General features: G+C 42.1%; 2 protein-coding genes across 2 annotated transcripts in view; both read left to right on the forward strand.

Moving 5' to 3' along the window:
• Positions 1 to 18,511, forward strand: part of LOC146673177 (polymeric immunoglobulin receptor-like) — a 193,811-nt gene that overhangs the window by 166,532 nt on the left and 8,768 nt on the right. The window lies entirely within an intron of this gene.
• On the forward strand, positions 6,238 to 7,641 carry LOC146673186 (nuclear factor 7, brain-like). The gene has a single exon (XM_085401912.1). It carries the CDS (start codon positions 6,250 to 6,252, stop codon positions 7,639 to 7,641), a length of 1,392 nt encoding a protein of 463 aa, XP_085258038.1. The 5' UTR covers positions 6,238 to 6,249.

Here is an 18,511-nt window from a genome sequence, read left to right on the forward strand (position 1 = left end):
CAACTTCACCTCTACTCACTCACCTGGAGAAACCCTGAGGTAGATGATGCTGATGAGCTCCCATGAGTGAGTTTCTTCCATGTAGACATGACACTCATATGTTTCAGCATCATTAATCGTCACATCCTTCAGAATCAAAGACGCATCTCCATCCTTCATCTGTCTGTCCTGCAGATCCACCCGGTTCTTAAAAGATGGATGCTGGTCGTCTTGATCGAAACGACCATGCTGGTACAAAAACACATTTTCTGGCAACAGGTCATCTCTGCTCCAATACACACGTCTGATGTTTGGAGATCGACATGTCAGAGTGACGTCCTGTCCAGACTCAGCTATGATGATTTTCCGCTCTGAAAGAGGAAACAACACAGAGCAGAGAGGTTAAAGGTCAAAGTACAATTATGATCAGAATGATTGACTTTAAATATTTTGTTTATTTCCTTTGACATTTGAGTTTTTAGTCATGTTGGATTTAATGAACCTCTGAACATCCAGCAGGTCACCAGTGACCCACTGAGGGGGAATTTTAGCCTCATGCTAAACATGCAAAGTGTCAGAAACTACAAGATGTTAGCTTCCACAGAACAACAACATGTGCTGATAATAAGTGAACATAATGTGTGAGAGAAAGCAGCCTCTCATTATAAGACACTGTGAGTCTCTGCATGCTGCCTTTATGGAGCTACAGCTGTTTGTATACACTGAACAAAAAGCTTTGTAGCTGCATCCTGACTCCTGACACTACAACACATCACACTGACACACACATTACACTTCTTTGTCTCTGTCACAGCTGGATTACAGATGTTAAGTGTCCACCCAGGTTCATGTCTCATTCACACACAAATGGCATTCTTTACTTTTAGTCTTATGACCATATGTTGTATATTTATTGTATATTTAGCACCCTTAAAAACCTATGTCAGACATTGGTTTATGGACTTTGTATTTTGAAGCCTCAACATTTGCTTTATTGCTATCGCTATGTGGGTTTTTGTGAGCCTTTTGGGACCATATGAGGACGAGGGATCAGAATCTGGAGTCGTGCACACTACTGTTTCTTTTAGTGTGTATCCATAAGATTTGTACAGCAGATTCAAGTTGTGCCTTGAAAACAGGAAAGTCATCTGCATAGAGGAGAACTTTAATAGCAGGCTTGTATAAAGTGAGGCTTTGTGCTCACATTTGCTGCAAACACTCGTTTTACTTCTGTCACCCTGTTTTGATGCAGAATTCACTTGAAATCAGGGAAGAACGGGACTTTCTTTTTAAATGTGTTCTTGTGAATTGATTGTGTACCTCATACATTTGATTTGACTTTCTGTGAGACAACAGTCATCTGCTGGCCAAATAAGTTTTCCAAATACCTCCACGTGATCAAGCCTGGATTTAGAAAAGAATAGCAAAAACAATCTGCACCTCCTGCTTCAGATGCAAGTTGTGTTTCTGTGTTGAAAGACAGCGGCGGTTGGGGAGACCTCGGCTCATCCAGCTGGAGAGCCTGACCAGGAGGAGTCGAACATTAACTCAGCTCTTCCAGGGCACCCTGCAGACTCGGCTGCTGGCATTGGCGAGGGAGTGCGGCTGCCACTGGGATGACGTGAATGCCAAACTGGCATCTATCACAGATCGACTGCAGGTATGCGAGTCAGACCTTCTGAGGAGGGTTTCACTTTTCTCTTTTCTCTATAATTGACTCTTTTCTTTCTCTTTAAACTTCTTGTCTCAGAGTGGGAGGGATTTGAAGCACAAAGGGAGGAGCTTGTCGTTTGGTTGGCTGATATGGATGTCCACCTGAGTGAGGTTGACCAGCTGACAGGAAACACCTGTGAAAAACTGAAACAACTGCAGGTGTGGGCTTGTTTTGATATGACATATATTTGATATGATACATACGTCAAGATATTGTCCTAAACTGGACTAACAAAGGACCATGAGTCCAACATGAAACTTACCTTACATAACACTGCAGTTCATTGATAATTTTAATCAAAAACTTGTTGTTTAAATATTTTTACTGAACATGCAAACATCTGCTGATGACAATGTCTTTATTGGTCTGTTATGAAGCTATTGCTATTTCTAATGTGTTTTTATCACTTTCTGATGTTTTGTTAATTAAACAATACATGTATTAATTGTTGTGTTATCTATAGATATAGTATTGATATATATTTATTTATAGTATAGTAAAAAATATTATTATCACTGTTTAAATGACTGATAAGTGACATGTATTAGTTGTGATGTTGTGCTGAGGGTTAAAATGCCTTTTTGTCTTTTGGTAACTACGAAATGGCAATAAACCATTAATATATGTCTATGCTGTGCTCGTATTTATTTTAGCCTACTCAACTTCAATTTATGATACATTTTATTTTGAAAGATTTGAAATGGTTCCCAACCCAGCGGTCCCCAACCTTTTTTGCGCCACGGACCGGTTTATGCTCGACAATATTTTCATGGACCGGCCTTTAAGGTGTCGCAGATAAATACAACAAAATAAAACTAGTACCGGTACTGAAAAAAAGAAGATTTATTCATAACACACGTGAAAAGACCCAGGAAAACTGAGTAAACGATAAAAACGATAAAAATGATAACAAAATAATGCTGAAAACCGATAAAAAACCCTGAAAACCATACATTTCACACCTGACGCTCAACTCTTGCGGCCCGGAACCAAACGACTCACGGACCGGTACCGGTCCGAAGCCCGGGGGTTGGGGATGGCTGCTTTAAAGAACTCAGGAGGATGGAGCCAATGAATTTGGAAACCCCCTAAATGTGATCTGATGAAGTGTGAGGTTGTGAGAAAGTCTCTGACTGCATTCATAGATGTGTCCTTTCAGCTGCTCGCTCTGATCCAACCTTTGGTCTCTAAGAAGAGGCTTCAGGGAGACGTTTGCTACGTTGGACTGTAGGACCATCAGAAATGTGTGCAGTAACAAAACAGGCAGCACTGAAAGCAGCTCTAAGTGTTTGTGTTGTTCAATGATTTGTGCACAACAACAACAATGGGACCTCTCTCATCCATCAGTCACCATGTTGACATTTTTCTGACACACTTTGAAGCTGATGGACGTTTTGTGTCTGCACCAAGTACGTTTTCAGCAGCTATGGCACCGGCAGGATTCACTTTCACAGACTCACAAGCACCAGCTTCACCCCTCCCCTCCCCCTCCAGCTGTAGGCTTTAACATTGAGTTTCCCCACACATGTTTACAGACGAGTTAGAGAGCAAGAGAAGAAGAGACGGATTCATAAATGTCTTTGTTTCTGGGCTATGTGCTGATCAGAGGTGGCCCATACTAAGGTTTCAGCAGTTGTAATGAATAAGGTTTATTGACATTATTAACATATTAGGAGAAGATTTGATAAACAAAGAAAGAAAAATACCACTGTTGATCACAGGTGGATTTACTCTATTGTGTGTTTTGTCTGGGCTTTTTTTCGTGAATGAACTGAATAAATTATGGAGGTGAAGAGGAAGCTCTCTGTACAAAAAGAACAAGGACAGTTTTTACAGGATGTTGTGTTTGTTCTAAACATTTCATTTTGCTCTTTTATTGTGAAATAATTTAACTTTCATAGCAGCAGTAAATAGACGTCATTCATGACACTGAGATCTGTGAGCTCAGCAGAGTGAACTCAGATTTTCAAATTAAAATATTCATATAAAAATGAGCAAAAAACAAAACAAAACAGAGAGACTTGCTCTCAGTCCAGGATGTCCTTTATTGCGTCCATCCTTCTCTTGTCCTCCTGTGTGACCTGCAGGTGAGAAACAGGTGTGAGGTGTCAGCTGTCAGGTAGGTGATGAGTGAAGAACAGAACAGAATCCGTTTGCTCTTCAAACTGCTGTCAGACATTATCTACTGCACTCTGATCACATCACTCAGACCAGCTGCTTTTACAAAGTCTCATTGATGGGTCTGTCTAGCAGACCAGATACAGAGTAGGTGTCCGCCACTCCCCTGCACCTGTGTCAGTTTCCCAGGTAAGGGGGGCTGGGGCCCAGTTGGTCCCTGCTTCAGTTTCCGGGGCCGGCTGGTCCCTGCACCCGTATCAGCTCCTCGGGTGTGGACAGCAGCTGTCCAGTCGCTGCCAAAATCTGCACCGACCCCCGAGGTGAGGTCCGCCAGGACAACGCTAACCTCCGCACCTGTACCCACTCCTCGGGTGGGAGTGGACCAACTTCACAATCTCTTTTGCAGCCCATAGCTCAGCCATTAGCCCCGCTACCTGTAGCAGTTCAGCCTGCTGTGCAGTCGCCCTCAGTTCAGCCCATTTACAACATGATCCGAAGATCCGTTGTATATGAGCAGGAATAGTTTAAAGTTATGGCTGAACTGTCCCAGGCATCTTCTGTTGCCCAACTACAAATGGGTGGACCTCCAGGTCAACGGAAAGCCACGTGACCGTGAGAGTTCCTTATATCACAGTGCAGTGGTAGATACAAAGCCCTGTACTGCCCTATATTGCACCTTAATTTGTTTTTATATAATTGCGTGGAATGAGTCTTGAGTTGAATTTTTTTAATAGGCAAAAAATATTTAATATATTTAAATAAGTTAATAAGTAAATGTTAAAAATTTTCTTTTTTTCTTTTTTCGCTGATCCGAAAATTGATCCGAACCGTGAGATGTTTGATCCGTTGCACCACTACACACAAGTGTAATGTTTTTGACTCATCTAGCTGATTTTTGTCCACATTCAATCATGCCTCACCTCACAAAGGCCTATTCTGTGTTTTTGAGTTAATACACAAGTTCCTTAAGATTTAACTCGATATCACTGCAAAGTGTGTAATAGACAGTCCACCAGCATTCAGAAGTTGCAGGAAGCTGCAGTGACAGTAGAGAGATTTTCCTGTGTCCTGGGCCCCTTGGCTCATGCTGGACTGCCAGTTGCCTCTGTTTCTCTGGCAGGGGTGTCAAGCTCAAATACACAGTGGGCCAAAATTCAAAACTGGAACAAAGTCGCAGGCTAACGTTAATATTTATTGAAATATATTTATTCCTCCAGATATAAGAATGAATCTTTTCTCAAACACGTTTTGCTGAAAAACTGAATATGGAACAAGTTCTGCTCCAATTATTTGGGTAAAGACAATAAACACTTTGATGGCCTATAAGTGAAAGTGAAAACGTGATAAACCAATAATATAATTAATAAATAATAAATAATTATATTTTTTGATAAGTGAAGTTCACTGAACTGAAAGGAAATTTTGGTTTGATGATGGTTGACATGTTTTCCAAATAGAAGTTTTTCCTCTAGTGAGGAGATGCAGGTGCAGCAGAGCATTGCTGGAAGAAATGATCCCAAGGGTGGAATCTCCTGAGAAACCTTCAGAGACCCAGCGAGAAGTAGGGACCATAGCTGACAGCCCAGGCAGGGGTTGAGGTCAAAGGTCATGCTGTTTGGGGACCTACTGGTCATCATGAGAAGATTCTGGAACCACAGCAATGACCATAAAGCTGCACTGGATGGAGAGCTGTGCCACGGGGCTTTCCAGAGGTAATCACGAGGAGATTGTGGACAACATGTGAAATGAGATAAAAGCTCTTTATCAGTAACTTTTACAACTTCTGGCAGGTTAATGTCTGAACTTTGGAGTGAAACACACCCTTAGTTACAGGAAATAACACCACTGTCTGTAACTAAGTGAGTCCACCTTAACACCACCTGTGTGTGTGTGACTGCATTACACTCCCACTGCTGGGAACCTGAACAAGAACCAGAACAAAGTCTAAAATAGAAGCTGACAAACAGCTGCACCACCGAGTGACACTTTATTTTATAAACTTCACAACAGGTTTCATGTTGTGACCTGTGGAGGTGAAAAGACACAAAACCTGTTTTACAGCTTTTGAGCTGCAGGCAGGATTGAAACACACCTTAGTTAAAAGTCAAACAGCAACATTTGTCTCCTCCCCTCACGTCACTCAAATGTGACAAACCAGGAAACAGGAAGTTCTTCGTCCTCAGTAAAGAGCGACGCACAGACGATCAGACTGAGCTCAGACCAAACTAGCAGCTTCCTCTGAGTGAGTCCAGCTACAGGAGAGAAAAGTGGAAAACTCCAACACTGCTGCTTCAAGCTGCTGACGCTCCACACACTGAATGTGAGTTTGAGCAAAAACACGACTCAAAGGAAGTTTCAGTGAAGGTCGTAGAGGAGGGAGGGGAGCCAGGACTGACTGTACTTCCTGTCTGCTGTTTTCAGCTTCACTCACAGACTCAATGGCTTCCAGATCAGAGGAGGATCTCTGCTGTCCGGTCTGTCAGGAGGTCTTCAGAGATCCTGTTATTCTGTCATGTAGCCACAGCTTCTGTAAAGACTGTCTGAAGAGATGGTGGAGAGAGAGACCAACACACGAGTGTCCAGTTTGTAACAGAAGATCTTCAAAGGATGAACCACCTTTAAATCTGGCTTTAAAGAACCTGTGTGAGTCGTTCTTACAGGAGAGAGATCAGAGAGCTTCAGAGGCTCTCTGCAGTCTGCACTCTGAGAAACTCAAACTCTTCTGTCTGGACCATCAGCAGCCAGTGTGTCTCGTCTGCTGTGCCTCAGAAAAACACACCAATCACAGATTCAGACCCATCGATGAAGCTGCACAACAACACAAGAAGGAACTTCAGGAAACTCTGGAGCCCTTAAAGAAGAAGTTAAAGGTTTGTGAAGAAGTTCAAGTGAAGTTTGATCAAACAGCAGAACACATTAAGGTCCAGGCCCGACACACAGAGAGGCAGATTAAGGAGCAGTTTAAGAAGCTTCAGCAGTTTCTAGCAGAGGAAGAGGAGGCCAGGCTGGCTGCACTGAGGGAGGAAGAGGAGCAGAAGAGTGGGATGATGAAGGAGAAGATGGAGGCTCTGAGCAGAGAGATAGCAGCTCTTTCAGACACAGTCAGAGCCACAGAGGAGGAGCTGAGAGCTGAAGACGTCTCATTCCTGCACAACTACAAGGCTGCAGTGGAAAGAGTCCAGCGCTGCCCCCTGCTGGATGATCCACAGCTGCCCTCAGGAGCTCTGATAGACCAGGCCAAACACCTGGGCAACCTGACCTTCAACATCTGGAACAACATGAAGGACATGGTCTCCTACACTCCTCTCATTCTGGATCCAAACACTGCTCATCCAAACCTCATCCTGTCTGAAGATCTGACCAGTGTGAGACGAGGAGGAGAGAAGCAGCAGCTTCCTGATAATCCAGAGAGGATTGATTATTCCTACTCTGTCCTGGGCTCTGAGGGCTTTAACTCAGAGACTCACAGCTGGGATGTTGAAGTTGGAGACAGTACAGTGTGGGCACTGGGTGCGTTAGCAGAGTCTGTGCAGAGGAAGGGAGACATATGGTCTGGATTATGGAGAATAGGGTTCTTTTTAGGTGAATACTCAGCACTCTCACCATCAGCTCCTTTCACTGCTCTCTCAGTCCAGAAGAAGCTCCAGAGGATCAGAGTGAATCTGGACTGGAACAGAGGAAAGCTGTCGTTCTCTGATCCTGATACTAACACACACATACACACCTTCACACACACTTTCACTCACAGGATGTTTCCATTCATTCAAACTGTTGATAAAGCAAAGGTGTGTCCGTTGAAGGTGTCAGTGTCAGTGCAGCAGATGAGTTGAGGATGATGATGTTTCTAATGTTGTTTCCTGTCAGTGAGTTGAAGCTGTTAAACTGCAGCTGTCCTCCTGCTGCCTCGTTGTTCCAAAGCTCTTTGTTTCTCTTTTAGTTTCACTGTTTCTTTCTGTTTCTGCTGTCCACCTTTTCACATGGAAAATCATTTCACTGTTTCTCACTGAATGACTCCCCAAACTAGATTTGAAATTCTATCAAGTTTCTAATCATTACAAGTGATTCATGTTTCTATTTGATGTGTAAATGGAGATGATTTAGTTTGCTGGGATATGGACTGACATGTGTTGAATGGGAGGAGCAGTTTGTTGTTGTCTTCTTGTCTGTTTATGACAACAATAAATATGTTGTTGAAACAATGATTCATGTTTAACTCCATATATGAAATGTTTCTGATCTTTGAATTCTGTTTGATTAAAGACTTTCTTCATGACACAAATGAGATTTCAGTGTATTAATAGAACTAAATAAGCTCAGAGTTGAAAGGCTGGAGTATTATGTACGTGCTTCACTGTCAGGATCTTCAGGGGGATTCAAAGGGAAACATCAAACTGCTGTAATGAGATAAACTAGTTGGGCTGAACACACTTATCTGTAGTTTGTCTCCATCCAGGATCATCAGAATATAATGAACATGTGTGAAGAGCCACAAAATGCTGCTGCCCTCTCAGCATGATGAGCCTTTGTTAGCAGGACAACAGGAAACATGAGACAACTTTCAGAGACAGTAACCAACTGTGGCCACAAGATGGCAGCAGCTGATCTGAGATCCTTTATTGGACAGAAGGACTCTGCTCTGTGACGTCATCAGAGAGACGGCCTTCACTCTGATAGATCTGACGTCATGTCTGCACTGCGATGATGAAAGCTGATAAACACATTGTTATTGATCCATGAAATCACCTCTGTCCTCTCAAGTGTAGCTGTTTACAGAGCTGAAGAAGTCCTTCATCATCAAAACAGACAAACATGTATTTCCTGTATTAAGTGACGTCATCCTCACTCTGACCTCTTACATACATTCTGTTCAGTTTTCCTGCTGTAAGAAATAAACTGTGTGAAAATAGAAATGCAGGGAAACATCCATTAAGTGAACAAAGTCCAAAGAAATAAACTTGGACTGTTTTTTGAAGCCTAAATAAAATGTGAATAAACTTTATAGATACATTTGAAACCAGCTACTCTGTGACTTTACACACTCACACAGTAACAGAGCTGATTCCTGATTGGAGCAGCACAGAGTTAGACTTCTTTTCTGGCTGTGGATTGGTTCGTCAGGATTTCCTCCTTTACAGGTTTAAAAACAATCTCTGTTTCTACATTTTTTGACCTCCTTCTTGTGTCTAAAGGTGAAGCAGCACCAGCCTCCTCTGATCCTCATGTTGTAGCTCTGTGTGTCCAGCAGGGGGCAGAACACCTCCAAACTGTGCCAGCAGCTCTCACTGTGAGCTCAGACGTTTGTGGACACTCAGTTTGTTTGAACATAGTAAATAATCAGAGCTTCTCACACTGTTTATGGGGACACCACCTGCCCGAGGGGGTACTGTGTCAGAGAGGTGGTGTATGGTGCTGGGTGTAGTCTCTCTGCTGGTTCACAGTTTTTACTGAGGAGCTGTGTTCATGTCAGGAAGGTTTCGTCTGATCACTGTGGTGCAGTTTGGTTTACTCTGTTTCTGAGTGTTTGTAGGATCAGTCTCTGCAGGTCACCTGATACCTGGCAGTGAAGTGTTTATGAATCAGCTCCGTCAGATTGAATCCAACAGAATAACATGTAAAACACTCCAGGGCTTTTACTCTGAAACTTTCTCCAGAGCTGTCTGGAGTTTTCTTACATTAAAATATTCTGGGATTACCAGACTGTCCACATCATGTGTCCTACAAAACTTTCATCCACAAATATACCCTGACATTAAACCCAAATAGATCTGAGAGCGAGTCATTAGTATCAGTACTGTGTGTGTGTGTGTGTGTGTGTGTGTGTGTGTGTGTGTGTGTGTGTGTGTGTGTGAGAGAGAGAGATATTCAGGTAACTTACTGGGTTACTGCACATGCTCACACCTTTTCAGCACAACAGGTGCAGTTTGGTGTTTTACTGCCTCCTGCTGGAACAATGATGGCAGCTCTCAAGACTTTATTGGTTATTGTCATTTCGTGTTACACAGCCTGAAACGAAATACTGTTCCTCAGCAGCCTCTACAGTGCAATAACCAATATATTTTAAAAAGAATAAATACAGTTTAAAGGGAATAAGTTTAAAAAAGAGCAGCAAAAAAGGCATAAATAGCTTAAAATCTAAGTTCTAAAAAAACTTCCAGTTTTTATTAATATTTTATTATTTATCAAATTATTATAAACTAAAAATATTTTTTACGTGATAAACGACTTCAGTGCTTCGTCCATGACCTCCTGAAGGTAAAGGGCCCAAAGAGCCAATCAGCAGCTCTGAAACAGGAAATATGACTCATGGAGAAGTTCACAACAGTTTCAGCTGCCAGTTGTACTCATCACCATGGAGACTGTCTCCATGGTGGAGGCAGAGTGACAGTGTTGTAGATGCTGCATTTTGAAGCCTCAGTGTTTATGTTGTGCCCTTAAACAGGGGAAATAGTGAGGAGAGGTGAAAGAGCGGCACAGACACGCAGCTCTCACTCTCACTCGTCTGTATTGAGTGAAGGAGGAAGCGCGCGAACCCACCTACTGGAGCCCTGAGGCATTAACAATGGATCGACGCACAATCAACCCAGGCAAAACTTTCACTACTTATCTCCCTCTATATTCCCACTGCATATTCTATTCGAAAACAGTCAAAGCAACAAATAAAACATTAATAAGGGCATGACATGAAATGTAAGGAACAGAGATGTACAACTTCAAAACTAATCAAATTTATGATCCACCACATTTATATTTTTGTTCACAGCCATGTACACATCAAACTCTCATCTTTCTGTCCAAAAACAAAACAAAAAGATTCCCTGTAAATTTGACCTTTTCCTTCAACTGTCCATTATAGCGTGGTCTTCCTACTTATCTTGACACAATACTCAGTCGCGTTGCCTGCTGCAAACTTAAAAGAAGTCTGACGAATGAAGTGACTGTGAGTGTGTCTGACGTCACGGTGTGTGTGAAAAGGTATCCAGCTGGGGCAGACATGATTCTGCAGGTCACCTGCCCAGTGGACAAAAAGAAATAAAATAGTTGTGTGGATGATATATGAATGATAATACGAAGAGCGTTTTGTGTCTCTCAGCCTGAAACAACTGTAATGCCACTTTCTGTTTTGGAGAAAGGACAGTTAAAAAAAGATGTGTGTTGTTTTAAGCAGTGATGAGAATAATGAAGATGTGATGAGAGAGCAACACAAAAGTATAAGTACAGGGATGATGCTCTTTACAGGAAGGGTCAGAGCAGACTCTACCTGCTGAGGCGGCTGAGGTCATTTGGAGTCCAGGGAGCGCTTTTAAAGACCTTCTATGACTCTGTGGTGGCATCTGTCATTTTTTACAGTGTGGTATGTTGGAGCAGCAGTTTATCTCCCGCCCCATGCATGTAGATGTTGCTGAACTGCAGAGCTGCTTCAGTGACAGACTGCTGCATCCTCGATGCATGAAGGAGCGTTTCCGCAGGTCCTTCCTCCCTGCAGCTGTCAGACTGTACAATCTGAACTGCTCCCAACAAACACAGATGTTTACATCAGCGCTGTATCGTGCACTGTTTTATCAACCGATTCACACTACAACCAGGGTTGCCTCTTATCTGTATTTAATTTTATTTAATTTAACAACAGGATGGTACTCAGTTTTTGGTAACCATTGTCCTTCATGTAAATATGTAAGAATTGTGTATGTTTCTGTTCTGTGTCATGTGTACTGTTTGCTTGTATATGTGTTTTCTTGCTGCTGTTACACCCAAGTTTCCCCTTGTGGGACAATTAAATTGATATAACAACACTCGTGGTAAAGTTGTGGACTGGAAGAATACCTGACCAAGATTATCTTGCAATGTTTTGCAGCCGCCAGTCAAGCCGGTAGATAAATGTCTGTGATTGTCGCAGGTGGCTGTGTGGCTGGCAGGAGCTCTTTCCTATCAGTTTGTCCCCACCTTCACCTATGGTCACGAGCTTTGGGTAATAACCAAAAGAATCCGATTCTGGATATGAACTGCAACTCTCTTTACATTGGCCTTTCCTCCACCCTTCTCGTTAGATTGCAGACTGTCCAGAATGCGGCGGCACGCCTTTTGACAGGTAGCAGGAAGTTTTCTTCCATCACTCCTGTTCTTGCTGGCTTGCACTGGCTTCCAATTAAATACCGTATTCAATTTAAAATATTACTTTTCACCTACAAAACCATTAATAACTTTGCGCCGAGCTACCTCAATGAGCTTCTCAGGTTACACACTCCTGTCAGAGCACTTAGCTCTGCTACCCAAATTCTTCTGGAGCAACCTCGTTCTCGGCTGAAGTCTCGCAGTGACCGCGCGTTTGCTGTAGCTGCCCCGGTCTTATGGAACAACCTTCCTGTCGCTATCCGGGCGTCTGACTCTATGCCACTGTTTAAATCACGGCTTAAGACTTATTTCTTTAATCTTGCCTTTCCACCCAGTTAACACTTGTGTGCGCTGGTACATTTTTTATGCTTGTGAACTACTTTTATATCTTATGATGGTTTTTATAATTGATACGTGCCAGGTCCTTTCTCTTTTCCCTCCCATCTCCCTTTTCCTATTTTATTTTTGTCAAGCACCTTGGTATACCCTTGTTTTTTTAGTGTGCTTTATAAATAAAGTTTATTTATTTATTTATTATTTGTTGCTGTTTAAGTTTGTCAATTTCAGACCTCTGTCTCTGAAGTTCAACGTTCTGCATTTCCAGGTCTTTCAGTTTTGCGACATGGTCTGACAGAAAAGAACATAAATAAGTCAATATGAATTTTATTTATCTGCATCATTTGAATCTTTTCATTTTTAGTAGGTTAGATTATTGAATAAATAATGAATAAATAATAAAAATAAAAAAAATTAATGAGAAACGTTAGTGATAGATTCATGAAGTGACATTGATATCTCTGTAACAGGGGCTCATATGAAGGTTTCCTCATGCTGTCATTTTTCTCACTACCTGACATCATACTCTACCTTTATTCTCTTGTTTTAAGGTCCTGATTTCCACTTTCTGTTCAGCCACTGAGGCAGTCAGCTCTCTGAGCACAGCATGGATTTCCTGTGGACAGGGTTGTTGGTTTGAAATCTGCTGGTCAAGAATTTCATCATCTGCCTCTGTCTGATTTGTGGAAACAGAGCAGACCAGAAGCAACAGCGAGAAAAACAGCGTGATCTCCATTCTGTCAGTGAAAACTCAACAGTATCTGTGTGTCATCTGCAAACCTGACTGACTTTTATATTACACAGTACAGAGGGGAGGTCACTGTAGCATTAGATTCAACCTTATTCTAGTGAATCAGTGACTAATGTAATCTTTATGACTTCAGATGCAGTACAAGGAGAAGAACAAGTGAGTATCAATGATTGTCAACTGATAGTAAAACATGAGCATGTGTGTTTCCACCAACTGACCAGAGCTTAGAGGACAAATATCAAAATGTGTTCTCAGATACAGATGTTTAAGCAGCTGTGAAAGAACATATCTGGAAGTTTTTGGCACTGAGGAAGTAATTGCCTTTGATTATGGAATTCCTCTAATAACTCAGAGCAAAAATACTCTAAGCGACAAAATGCATAAAGTAATCTTTACAACTTTTACAAGGTACAAGACTACAAAGAGATAAACAAGTGAATGTCAATGATTATCAGCCGTTCATAAAATTAATCAGCACGTGTTGTTTTAGAAAATCCAATGTGAATGTAGGAACCATGAAGGTCACTGACATGGTATAACTTGAAGATGAACTTCTACTCTTCATGTGTAACATGACACTTGGTTGACCACCCTTCCCACTGCAGTTCAATAAACCACAGCTGTCCTTTTTTGTTTCTTTCTTCTCTGACCACTTAGGTGAGAAAGCTAGTGTTCAATGCTTTTCAGAGAATGAATTAATCTCTGACCCTTCCACTCCAAGCACTCCTCCAGATGCAGTGAACAGTCTTATAAGCAATAGAAGAGCATGCTGAAGAGTCTTGGTTGCTAAATACAGCAAAAGTATTTGGCCCCCTTGAATTTTTCCACATTTTGTCACATTACAGCCACAAGCATGAATCAGTTTTATTGGAATTCCACGTGAAAGACCAACACAAAGTGGTGCACACGTGAGAAGTGGAACGAAAATCATACATGATTCCAAACATTTTTTACAAATAACTGCAAAGTGGGGTGTGCGTAATTATTCAGCCCCCTTTGGTCTGAGTGCAGTCAGTTGCCCATAGACGTTGCCTGATGAGTGCTAATGACTAAATAGAGTGCACCTGTGTGTAATCTAATGTCAGTACAAATACAGCTGCTCTGTGACGGCCTCAGAGGTTGTCTAAGAGAATATTGGGAGCAACAACACCATGAAGTCCAAAGAACACACCAGACAGGTCAGGGATAAAGTTATTGAGAAATTTAAAGCAGGCGTAAGCTACAAAAAGATTTCCCAAGCCTTGAACATCCCACGGAGCACTGTTCAAGCCATCATTCAGAAATGGAAGGAGTACGGCACAACTGTAAACCTACCAAGACAAGGCCGTCCACCTAAACTCACAGGCCGAACAAGGAGAGCGCTGATCAGAAATGCAGCCAAGAGGCCCATGGTGACTCTGGACGAGCTGCAGAGATCTACAGCTCAGGTGGGGGAATCTGTCCATAGGACAACTATTAGTCGTGCACTGCACAAAGTTGGCCTTTATGGAAGAGTGGCAAGAAGAAAGCCGTTGTTAACAGCAAACCATAAGAAGTCCCGTTTGCAGTTTGCTACAAGCCATGTGGGGGACACAGCAAACATGTGGGGGACACAGCAAACATGTGGGGGACACAGCAAACATGTAGGGGACACAGCAAACATGTGGGGGACACAGCAAACATGTAGGGGACACAGCAAACATGTAGGGGACACAGCAAACATGTGGAAGAAGGTGCTCTGGTCAGATGAGACCAAAATGTAACTTTTTGGCCAAAATGCAAAATGCTATGTGTGGCGGGAAACTAACACTGCACATCACTCTGAACACACCATCCCCACTGTCAGATATGGTGGTGGCAGCATCATGCTCTGGGGGTGCTTCTCTTCAGCAGGGACAGGGAAGCTGGTCAGAGTTGATGGGAAGATGGATGGAGCCAAATACAGGGCAATCTTGGAAGAAAACCTCTTGGAGTCTGCAAAAGACTTGAGACTGGGGCGGAGGTTCACCTTCCAGCAGGACAACGACCCTAAACATAAAGCCAGGGCAACAATGGAATGGTTTAAAACAAAACATATCCACGTGTTAGAATGGCCCAGTCAAAGTCCAGATCTAAATCCAATCGAGAATCTGTGGCAAGATCTGAAAACTGCTGATCACAAACGCTGTCCATCTAATCTGACTGAGCTGGAGCTGTTTTGCAAAGAAGAATGGGCAAAGATTTCAGTCTGTAGATGTGCAAAGCTGGTAGAGACAGACCCTAAAAGACTGGCAGCTGTAATTGCAGCAAAAGGTGGTTCTACAAAGTATTGACTCAGGGGGCTGAATAATTATGCACACCCCACTTTGCAGTTATTTATTTGTAAAAAATGTTTGGAATCATGTATGATTTTCGTTCCACTTCTCACGTGTGCACCACTTTGTGTTGGTCTTTCACGTGGAATTCCAATAAAATTCTGTCTGGACAATGTCATATCATGAGTAATAATTAAAAATAATCCATATACATAAAACAAACACATGCACACACACACAGTGACATTTTAGACCTTCAGAATACTGTATATACTTTGGGCATCTCGGTGCTGATCCAGAATCCTTACATTATTATTTATTACTAGAGCTACAATAATAAAGCAAAGAGGAGGGGGAAGTAATAAATATGAAATAATGTATTTATGATGATTCCATTTGTTTCACTATCCACTCTGTGCAGGGCAAAGCTTATTACATGTTTAAACTGTAGAGATACAATAATTTTACTGCTGTAAAATCCAAATTTTGTCTTATTTAAAATATAAATCTAATATAATCTGCTTCTTAATGTATGTTCTTTAAAATACAGTGTGGCGTGGGTGTGGTCTCTGGCCAGCTGCAGAGGAGGGGTGACGCAGTGAGCTCCCGGGGCGGTGCAGGGGCGGGGTGAACAGGTGTGCTGGGATCTGACAGTGATTGTGTCTCTTTATATGTTGGCAGTGACAGTCGGAGGAGGAGGGCGGACATGACAGCAGAGAGAGAGCGGGAGTGTCTGTGTCCCTGTACAAACGCACAGTATTAAATAAAAGTTCGGCTGTCGTCAAATTCGCTCCAGCTTATATTTCTTGGGTCCAACGTTACATACAGCTTGTGTTTTTTAATATATCATAATTATAATAATGCATAATTATGTGGACATGCATATTAGATCGTTTTTTAGTGGAATATAATCCCTCCAGAAAGGCAGGAAAAGCTATGTAACTTGCTTTAAAACTAAATATGTTCCCTAAAACGGTGACAGAGCTACAGACACATGACAGCCTTACACAGGTAGCCAGCAGCTGTGACCAGCACTGCTTGTGCAGTTAATAAAAGGACAGGTAATGTTTGTCGCCCTGTTGCACACACAGCACGCTCATTTGTTTCAGTTCGTCAGTTGCAACAAGACAACTTACCAACGTGTACATAATAAGCTAATACTCCTGTGTGCTACACACTACAGTGTACGCTGTACACCTACTTACTGGTTGTGTCGCATCAGTCTGTGTCTCTGAGTTAACTTGTGTTTCTCCTAAAGCTCCGGACCGCTAAAAATGCGCGTGCTCTTTGTGAGCTCGTTCCCGGCTCGTAACCAGCGCGTTCTGCCGTCAAGGGCGATCATTGGTTAAATGTGATCATGTGACTGATGCAAGCCAGATCCTTTCATTTAGCAAAACTATGATTAATAGTTAAATATTATTGTTGAGGGGCACAGACAAGACTCCGCAAAAAAATTTTAAAAGTTGCCTCAACAAAAGGGCACTCTGGGCACCCATCAGGAAAGGGGCGGGTGCTCAAGCCCCTCCAGCCCCCCCCCCCCCCCCCCCCCCCCCCTCTGCACGTGCCTGCTGTTACACCATCGTAGGTTATACAGGCACTGATCCAATAGGTGTTTTGGCAGCCATCTGCTGTGACTGGTTGGGGGTGACGGAAAAGAGACGAGGGCAGATGGCGACAGGATAAAAGACACACATCAGGAAGAGACAAAGTTTATTACTCCTGCTGATTAAATATCACAAACAACAGCCAATACAAACTAAACAACAAGCTAACAGGGGTGCTGCAGTCTTGGAATAAAACTGCAGAGATGATCAGTCTATGAAACCAAAGGTGCGTTTTATATTGGGAGAAGTACCAAAAAATGTAAATAATGGGATATAAACTTGGCACTAGGACAAGCAAATGATTTTAAACTGGGCAGGAAAAATAAGATGCTTTTGAGTGGAGTCTCATGGGTCCCCCAAATATTTGTATCTTTACAAAAAATAATAATAACCAAAGCGCAAAAAAAGAGTAATATTTGGCATAATTAAAACTTGCCTACTAAGAATGACATAAAAATTACATAAAGTAGCACAAACACTTTAATATGCCACGGGTAAATTGAGCTGTGGCATTTTTCCTTTTTAAATCCGCCTTTTTTCTGAGCTAATTGAAAGCTGTTTAGAGATCCGTGGTTCTTTCACAGAAAATGATGCATTACTGTAAACTGAACACAATATAAAGTATTTAAAATGAGTTAAGCTTTACACATGTGCCGCAGTGACATTACTGCAGGTGTGATTCACTGACAATCACTTCCTCACTGAATGTTTCAGTGGTGCAGTTGCTCGGGCCTCTGAATCTCTGTTTTTTTGTATTTACCTGCTGCTGATGCTCCTCATGCTTACCTCTGGTCTTACCTTTGCTTCTTCCCCTCTGCTTGGATCTTCACCCATGTGCCTGTTGGACTGTCCTCTCCTCTGTAAACTCAGAGACCTCCTTGCCCTCCCCATTACACATTCTGGCTAAACTTGATAAAAAAAATACTGTAAAACCAATGTGTCCTGCATTTGAGTCCAATTATCATGAACATAATTTCTCTCTTTTTAGTTAATAGATCAGATTGTGTGCTTTATAACATGTTTCCTTTATTTGCCTTTTCTTTCTGTGGTCATGTTAAAAAGCAGAGTGTAGTATATTGTTAGAGAATTGAGCCTGTCCACAGTAAAATAGTCACTTCTTTAAACTTAGTCCAAAATGGTGAGAAGAACCTTAACCTCACCTCAGAGTCTGACCTTAAACAACATTCAGTGTTCTGTTCTTCTTTCTGCTTTGTCCTCTCTTGTTTTCATCCATGTTTCTAGAGTTACATTTATTTATACTTTGTGTCGGCTCAGTGATTTATTTTTCTGTCTGCAGGTAGAAAAATCATTGACGTTTGCAGATGACACAGATGCTGTTATGTTTTCAGTGACTGAATGGAGATCATTGCAGTTTTCTTTGTTCTTTTTCCACAGATCAGACCACGAGCAGACTGCACTCCAACAACCCCGTCCACACTACATTTGACTGGTACTCACACTGCCCTTGAACATAAACTAAACAACATGTTGATTCCACCATGTTAGAAGATTTATAGAACTATCATATCATCCCCTTTATGCCTCCGTACTTAAGTAAGTACTTAAGTAAGTAAGTACTCATTCACCCCTCTTTCTGTCATGGTATAAAAAGCTCAGGTTTGCACAG

This window comes from Rhamphochromis longiceps, linkage group LG3 (genome assembly GCF_057381845.1).
Source record: "Rhamphochromis longiceps isolate RC_006_pf linkage group LG3, R_longiceps_female_GT1.1, whole genome shotgun sequence".
NCBI lineage: Eukaryota > Metazoa > Chordata > Actinopteri > Cichliformes > Cichlidae > Rhamphochromis > Rhamphochromis longiceps.